The sequence below is a fragment of the Meleagris gallopavo genome, chromosome 6 (genome assembly GCF_000146605.3).
Source record: "Meleagris gallopavo isolate NT-WF06-2002-E0010 breed Aviagen turkey brand Nicholas breeding stock chromosome 6, Turkey_5.1, whole genome shotgun sequence".
Classification (NCBI taxonomy): domain Eukaryota; kingdom Metazoa; phylum Chordata; class Aves; order Galliformes; family Phasianidae; genus Meleagris; species Meleagris gallopavo.
In genome coordinates this window covers 17,769,720-17,778,903 of record NC_015016.2, presented here as the reverse complement: position 1 = coordinate 17,778,903, position 9,184 = coordinate 17,769,720, and the positions used below count along the sequence as shown (strand labels likewise).

Below are 9,184 nucleotides of genomic sequence, written 5' to 3'. Positions count from 1 at the left end.
TTAAAAAAGCACAGTTATAGGTTTATTACACAGCCTTAGCAGAATGAACATTCTTAACATTTACTTTTTGCTGCATAATAACCTAGTATAGTTATTTAAACAGTGATCTCTGATCAGCTAATCCACAGGATAGTCAACGTCAAAACCATGCCATTCCACACTAAGAAAAGCATAAAAAAGATAATAAAGGCACCTAAGCTTCCAATCCCTTCTTAAAATAGATACTACTGCCTGTGTTTGAAAGATGTTTTTCTTTTCCCAAAATTCTTCAAAAAGAAAAATCATCAACATTCTGTATACTGGGCAATAAGGTTTCTGACAAAAAAAATGAAAAAATAATTTCTATTTGGCTATTAACAAAGAAATACAAGAAAAAAAGTACAAATACAGCAAAATGATTATTTTTCTCTGAGAAGAATATGCGATTTTGATCCTTACCAAGGTAGTAATTGACAAAATCAGCAGTGAGGGCTGGTTGTTTATGTTTTCTTCTTCCATCAACACTGGAACTAGTATCTGAAGTATCAACTGGAAAAATGTCTGTACTAATTCCCATTAATTCAGCTTTGCGCATAAGCTTGCGAATGGCTGAAGCACTGCTAGTGAGTGGTCGTGGTAGCTTCTCCCTGGGAACCCAGGCCTGTGGCCTGGTGGTACGAGCCAGCTCTGCCTTGGCACGATACTGCTGTAGTCTGGCATTGATTCGAGCCTACAACAAAAACTTCCATGAATTAATAATTTAAGGGAACAATTCAAAATCATTTTTGAGCTCCAAAGTTTCTGAAAGAGACTGCATCTTATTTTCAGTTTAAAAGCTGAAGAATCTAATAAATACTGTTTTAATTACAACATTTTGACTCAAGAAATACACTAACAAACATTTGATTTTACTTCAAAAAGTATATTTCAATAGCATTATCCTTTCACTAGGTTTTAGAGGATTTCACTGATTCCTTAATGAGGTTACTTCATTAACATGAATTATTGCTGGCTTTCAGACAATCCAAAAATGATAATCTGATGGAACCATGAAAACTCACTGGGGAAAAACCTTGGCTGACCTGCCAGAAGTACATTAAGTATGGCCATCAGGTCAAGAGAGTTGATCCTCCCCTCTACTCTGCTGTAGCGAAGCCACATATGAAGACTTGTGTATGTTTCTGAGATCCTCACTTCAAGAAAGGCAGGAAACTTCTAGAGAGCTCAACAGAAGACTAGAAGGATGATTAGGCATCTGGAGCATCTCCCTTATGAGGAAAGGCTGAGAGACCTCCAACTGTTCAGTACGGAGAAGACAGAAGGGAGATCTCACCAACACTTACAAATATCTACTGGATGGGTGCCAAGAGGATGGAGCCAGCCGCTTTTCAGCAGTGCCCAGGAACAGAACAAAAGGCAATGGGCACAAACTGGAACACAGGAAGCTCCATATGAGCATAAGAAAGAACTTATTTACTTTGAGAGTGACAACAATAGAACAAGATGCCCAGGGAGGCTGTGGACTTAAAGTACGTCCATGGCTTAAAGTATTCACAACCCACCTGGACGCTTTTCTGTGCAACCTACTGTAAGGAACCTGCTTTAGCGGGTTAGTTGGACTAGATGATCTCCAGAGGTCCCTTCCAAACTTTGTGACTCTGAGATCTATGCGAGCAGTAAAATTTGGTGAACAGTATTTTTGCCACATGACATTCTTTTGTAGGAATTCCTTTTTCAATGCCCTCTCTCTTTACAATGTTAAACTAGTTTATTATAATGTGCCAAAGTCTCAGCCCAAAGGGAACTGAAATCAGCAGAAGCTCACAATACATGTTGTTGATGACATCTGTATATTTGTGACCATCTGGGAGATAAGACCCAGATCAATCAAGTTGTTGCTGACAGTTGGAAAAAATTGTCTTGTGGGAACTCTATGCAGCAGCAAGTCTGGCAGAAAATGACATCAATATACAAACCTTTAGAGGCAAAACTTCAGCTGACTATGACTTAGAAGTTGTTCATTTGCCAGCATAAAGAAGCAGCTAACCCAATCTTACTACCCCACCGTATGGTATGAAATACTCCTGAGACAAAAGCAAAAAAGTTTGCATTTATATATATGCCATGGGTAAGAAACATCTTTGATTATAAACAACATTGCTTAAGGTATTGTTAAAGATGCAGTTTAATATATTACCTTACTAGGTCTCGAACATTAATGACCAAGAAACATGAGAAACATGCCTTGTAGGCCAGTTTTAAGCCCAAAGGCTTTTATCTTGAACAAAAGCAGCAAGCATTTACCACCCTGCTTTATTCTTCACCAGAACAAACAAGGATGGCTTGGTCTTGATGCTTCTTTATTTGATAATGTGCTTGGTTTGGAAAGTCTTGAGGTCATTTAATGTATTCTGACAATACAACTGTATTGTCAGAGCCCAATTCCAGAAATAGCTGATAGATCAGACTGACTAGTTTAAACAAAATTCTTAACTGTAAGAATGGATTTAAGTAATTTTGAATTACGTACTTTACTCAAGTAGTGCACACTTCCTTTATTGATATAAAGGAAGTATTTCAACATATAATATTTTCCAGCAATTAACAGTAGTTCTAGACAGTTATATAACCTATATTCTTTCTAAGGATTTTCCTTCTTTTGGAACACAGGACTTGCCAAACCATCAGCTCAGCTACTCTTGTCACGGTTAGAAAGCATCAAGCACCACCTTCTCCTCTTGAAATGTGCCTCAAAAATATATTTTCACAGCAACACACAACTTATTTGTACAACTTCATACTCATTTATTAATATTTGGAAACCTTACTTAAGCTTTAAAACCCCCATGGAAATAAGTTTTTATTATGTGTGTATATGCATATGTACGTATGTACGCACATGCAAGATACGATTTTATATGTACTTTGTGTCAACACCCCAATCAAACATTTCTGGTATGTATTAAGAAATCTTTGGAGTTCTAAAAATGCATAGGAATCACTCAAACAATTATTTCATAAAAATTCCATACTCATGGAGTCTTGCTTTGGAGGAAAGAGCAGGAAGAGAAAAAAAATGCAGGGAACTTACTAGTATTAGCAGCACCATACAACAAATGTTGAGCTCTAACCAAAAGCCTAAAAAAATAGAGCAAGTGTGAGCCCTGCTGGACCCACACTAATTTTGCACAACCAATACCTACCACAGTGATATGCATACTATCCGGCAGAATGATGTTTCCAGTACATAGTGATATTTCATATAATTGAGACCTGAGAGCACTACACGTTTATGTAGCTTGTTTTCAATCATGTCACACCAAGGCTCAATGCCTCGCAGAAATATTTTATTCAAAATTCTTCTGTGACAGTGCTTGCTCATATTCATTCTCAAATGCATGGATCATTTTAAATTTAAGTTTTCTTTGCCTATTTAAATATCCTCGAAGAACTAGAAATATATATATATTTATATATTTTAATTTTTTTTTTTAATTAAAGATTTTGATCATATGAAAATTTATTTTCTGGTTATTATACCACAGTTCTACGTTCAGAAAAAGTTTCTCTCCATAATTTCACTCTTCCATTATTTACGAAGCATCTGCCAAGGCCAACAACAAATTAGGCACAATTCCTTCAAATGACAAGCTGCTTTTCTTCATAGCTACTATTTGTTCACAGAATTCAGTGCAGCCTTAGTAGTGAAAGTCAAGTAGCCCACAAATTTCTCAGATAAAGGAAAAAATTAGCTACACACATTTAAACAAACTCAGGTACACAGATTCGCTTGGAAGTACTGATATTTTTATATCATCATATATCAGCTAAACTTATGGAATAACAGTTCTGTATGGTTCAGTCAGTAGACAGGAATACAGATATTGCCTTTCAGGTATCTCCTACTCAGTAGTACAGATGAAATACTTAATACATATAAAACAAAACAAAATACCTACACATAAAATTCCAGTAAGCCCTACAATAAGTGAAAAAGTGATCTAGCAAGGAAAATTTTTAGGCTAGCTAAACTCTTCAGCTAATTTCAAAATATTAGGACAGAAAACAAAAGTAGATTTTCACTGAATAATGATACAGAAATTTATCTTTTTCTTGTCTAGCTCTAGAAAAAGCATTAAAAAATCTACGAATCACAATGAAAATGTAATTACCATCTTAGCGCAAACAAATACAATTTTTCAAGATTCTTTTTCAAAGATAGATTCCAATCTGACAATAAGTTGATTGAGAATAGTTCTCAGAAGCCCAAACCTATATATAATTCACTGATATGTGAACTATGTGCCATCAATACATTTCACATTTAATTCCCCTACAACAATAGCAATTACCCATTCTCTTCCTTTCTTTCTTGTTTAGCATGGATGATTGATGCAAACACATTTGTGTAAGAAATATAATACCTGAGCTTCTGGTGAGAGCTGTTTTTCTCTTTCCTGCAAGGACATTTTACAGTAAGACTGTAATGCCAAGTAGTTTTTCCGTTTCCATTTTCTGTCTAACCTGTCCGCATGCTGTTTACAATAAGCAAAAAAAGGATCAGCTATATCCTGTTTCAGAGAAAACAAAGGAGAAGGAACAAAAATATAAGATATACAATGTCAAAAGGCTCTAAAAAGCACAAATATTGCATCATGTGTTCAAATAGACTTTCTTTTTTTCAAGTATGCACGTTTCTAAATCAATTTTGTCATGTTGATATAATTTACCATAAAAAGGGGCTTTCCATCATTTTCACTGCATGACCCTGAACATTTTTAAATGCATTGAGTTAAGCAGTTAGCTCAGTGCTGCTTCATTTCTGCACTATTTTCTCATCCAAGAAAAAAAATTGCAGAAAAAATGCAAATGCATTTCGCATATAACATTTACAGCTAACTTCTCACTACTTCACTGTGTCATCTTTTGCATAAAATTCTGCAAGGGACTGACAACTGAATAATATCAAAGTCAATGTATTTCATTTCCTCAAATGATTTTTCAGTGATTTCAGTCTGATTATTAATCACTCAAATTATTTTTTGTTCCAATTTCTACTACTTAGTTCCACCAGATTTGCATATTATCATAGCTGAAAGTTTATAGCAACTTTTAGCATATGCAAACACTGCAAGTAGTTTGCAAATGTCTGAGCCAAGAGGATATTCACTTTGAGAAGTACATTTCATTGCCAGCATATTATCAAAACTGCTGGAACATCATAATAAATACAAAGATTAAGAAAAAACTTGAAGCAGTCTTCCCACATTAGGTAATAAAAATCTTACAAAATAATCAGTCTATCAAACTTTCCTTCACTCCACCTACAACACGCAGAATAATAAAGTCAGTACAGGTTTTCCTTACAAATACTTATTTTGATTTAGATTCTCAGAGTGAGAACAACTTACTCTAAAACATTAGCAGCTCCCTCGAATGAGATTTTTTTGAGGTCTTGATTAAAAATATTTTAGTTACAGAAAATGCGTAAAAAAAATTTAATGGTGAAAAGACAAGAAAATATATATGCCCAGAAAAAATTCACATAGCTTTTGAAGAATCAATGTTTAATATAATTTATTAGGGAAAGGAACACTGAGGTAACTGCAATCTTCCTACGTATCAATCTCACAGATACACACAATTTTGTCATCCCTTTAAGAGTCACCATTAAGTCGTTTGTTTTTTCATAAACAAAAGCTTTAGTGTCAATAGTGCAGGTAGTGCTTATAAGTGCATTGCCTCTCATACCTCCTAAAGCAATAAGTTGTTAAATTGTGCAAATGTGAACATAGCAATCTTAATCAAAATGATAAAAATCAGAATGAAGTTTGGCAATCAGGATTGTTTTAATTATGTTAAAAGGAGAATGACTTGTAAGAGCATGGATTAAAAATTTATCAGTAAGTTATACATGTTTGCAATGGATTGAATTCCTTTCTACAAGGAAAGTCATACACAATTTGAAAGAAACACTGGAAGAAACGCACAAAAAATAGCAATGCAGTTAAATGTCTTAAGACTCTTGAGACTGTTGTACAGTCTATGAAACACAGAATACTATACTACACTGTGAAGTGTCAATCCAGGTGAAGTTCAATAAATAGATTTAGAGTTCATCTCTCATTTATCTACACAATTTGTATAACATTCTCTATTCCTTTTACTGTATCTTTTCAAAAGATGGTCAGAGTTGGAGAATTTCACAAAGAGCCCTCTCTGGATAGTTTTGCTTGGCCTACCACTTGACTCTGAAATAGTGAATAAAAAGGGCAGCATTTCAGGTTTTCCTCACAGGCTTTTCATGCAACCCTTTGATTGTATCTTTTCCATAGGTACACCAGAACTACCTCTTCTGCAGCTGCTTCTGAGAGTAGGCCTTCCTTCTGAGCACAGGTCACATGGAAATAAGCTCTGCACATCCCAGCATCACAACTGATACATACTCCAGTTCTGGCAAAACGAGGATCTTCACAAAAACTGCATTCCTGAATAAGAAAGGGCAGAAAAATGTCACAGTAAGTACTGCAGGTGCATTTTGCTTAATATTTCATTGTTTACTTCTTACATAGAAATATCAAACAGGTTGTAAGTTTACTCCAGTGCCATACAGGAACCAAGTGTGTTGCTAACATAAAACATACCAAACCTCAACAACTGACCTCATTTTCAACAAGCAATGATAAAATGCTTAAACAATCTGCAGAACATATGGGATGAACTTACATCCTCTGGATGACTGAAAGCCATAGATAACCACATAACTTTCTTTTGATAAGCTATGAATGAGGAGCCAGTGCGTGACAATGGATGAAAATGTAACACAGAAACGTAAATTTCAATATAAATATAAACTTATTTTTCAGCCACATTAGTTCCTTGGTCTGAGTCACCACAAATTCAACCTGAATAGCTGTTCCAGCAAACTAAAGCAGTGTCTAAGCAGGAATAAGCAAATGGGAGTAATACTGCTATCCAGTGCGTAAAGATGACTTAAAATTATACAGCCATGTATTTCTTAATCTCTCATATGCTGAGTATGAAGCAAAGCTGTGTATCACCTACAGAAATTATCTCCATGCAGATAGTTAAACAACAACAGAAAGGAACTGCAAATGAAATTCAATGACAGAAGATTCTCGAGACACTGCATACATTTCCTTAAAAAGGCACTCTATCTGTAAAATAACACATAACAGAAAAGAAACTAATTGAATCAGAGATTATTATTTTAAACCGATACTCCAGGGGGAAATTTAGCTAACTAAGCTGTAACTTCCACACTTGATTTAGCAAACAGGGAGAGTTTACAGCTTTGTGAGAGTAATGAATCCTCATATGTGCAGTTCACTCATCTTACTCAGAGTAAACCTTGCTTCTATAATGCCAATAAAAAGAAAACATATGATTCATTGCAACAATAAGGATGTAAGACTCTGTAAGGAAAGAAAAAAAAAAGGGGCAAACAAGCTAGCAAATATTTCTAAGCAATGCTAAATACCCCAGTGGACTCATGTTGACTGTGCTCCTAATACAAAGAAGTAACACACAGCCCGAAGTGCTTTAACTTATCTTTTAAAGTTTCTATATTTTTAAACAGTTATTACGTATTCTAATTTAGTATTCAGCTTGACAAACTGACACCCTAGGAAATTTACAATGCATAAATTAAGCATTAGAGAAGCAGTAGCACAGCTGTCTTTCCTTACATTAACCCAGAAGATATAGATTCTCTGCAATGTCTCCAGGGCTACAGCAACAATATTAAGCAAATTAGTGTTGGCCTTTGCCCTTTACAATGATTTTCTGTATGTTTTGTGTATGACCACATTCGACCACAACTGAGCATATTCACATGTAAAAAAGCATTTTAATATTAGAAACAATTTTCCATTCAGGTTTAGAGTCCCGTACTCTTATGTTGTTTTCATGCTGGTGGTGGAAGGAGGTTAATATTGCTTTCTAGCAACCCTATGCATTCTAGTTTATGATTACAAAGAACTTAAAGTAGTTCTTACTGAATATACATCTGTATCTTTCTTAATCCTCAAATCCTCCACCTCAATTTCCTTTCCTTCATTTCACATCCCATAAATCCTCTTCTCTCTCCATTCACATTTAGGCTATCTGCCACTAACTGACTTTAAAAGAAGGTAACTGACACCTGTGTAAAAAAAAAAAAAAAAAGGGAAAACAGACAAAGAGTGACAGAAATTACAAAGAATAACAATAAGGAAAAAAAACAGCTATAAGAAAAAAAAGAGGAGGAATGAGCAAAGTTACAAGAAACATGAATTTTATCACATTTTCCTTCTTAAATCTCACTGCTATAAACACAAAATAAGATTGAAAAGACACGTTATTTCTACGTAAAAATATGAAATAAAGCTACTGGTATATAGCTGGTATAAAGCTACTGATATGGATCTTCTTAACTTACCTTGGCACCATACTTTGAATAATTCATTTCTGTAAGCGTTACCGGCCGCAATTTGTCAATATCTCCAAATGCCACTCCTGGAACGTAGAGGGCACAAACAATATGGACCCACCTAAAACAGCAAATAAATTTAGGTTACTGTTATAAATATTTTGTTCCCACATTACGCTCACCATCTGCAGATTTTTAAGTACTGTGTAAACGATACAGATACTAGAAAAAGAGGATCTAAATGAAAATTAGAAGCAAGGAGGGAATGTGGATTTGGAATTTAAAAGCTAAAAATGAATAGGAGCAACAGTTTTTGGTACAACTGCGATTGCTTTGCTTGTCTGGATCAACAAGAAGGTTACCATCAGAATCCATTCTGATGGTTCTTAAGTAGTGTTTCACATCACTGTTTATGCTGCAGGAAAAGTATATTAAGATTTTGACATTATCTACAAAGCCTAGACAGACCGATAGGGTGAGATGGTGGAAGTGAAGCTGGAGGTACAAATTTATACAGGTAGTAAGAGAAAAATTCCTGTAACAGTAAAAACTACCTACAAGTCATTAACTCATTTCATTCTAAGGAACTGCTTAGTAAATCTAAAAGCCCTAGCACCAATCAGTTCATTCTGTTGTATTCCACAAGACTCCAAAAAACATCACAGAATCACATAATGGCCAGGGTTGGAAGGGACCTCAAGAGTCGTGAATCTCCAACCCCCCTGACACATGCAGGGCCACAAACCTCCCCATTTAATACCAGACAAGGCTGCC

The 9,184-nt window shown here is 35.1% G+C and overlaps 1 protein-coding gene across 1 annotated transcript in view; it reads right to left on the bottom strand.

The window, feature by feature from the left end:
• LOC100543979 (PHD finger protein 14) overlaps window positions 1–8,554 on the bottom strand; it is a 14,213-nt gene extending 5,659 nt beyond the window's left edge. The window contains exons 1-4 of the mRNA XM_031554029.1: window positions 8,420–8,554; window positions 6,330–6,467; window positions 4,404–4,550; window positions 392–709 (exon numbers count right to left, since the gene is read on the bottom strand). Of these exons, the coding sequence (XP_031409889.1) occupies window positions 392–709; window positions 4,404–4,550; window positions 6,330–6,467; window positions 8,420–8,446 (630 nt within the window). The 5' untranslated portion in view covers window positions 8,447–8,554. The remainder of the gene's footprint in view (window positions 1–391; window positions 710–4,403; window positions 4,551–6,329; window positions 6,468–8,419) is intronic.
• Window positions 8,555–9,184: the final 630 nt, after the last annotated feature.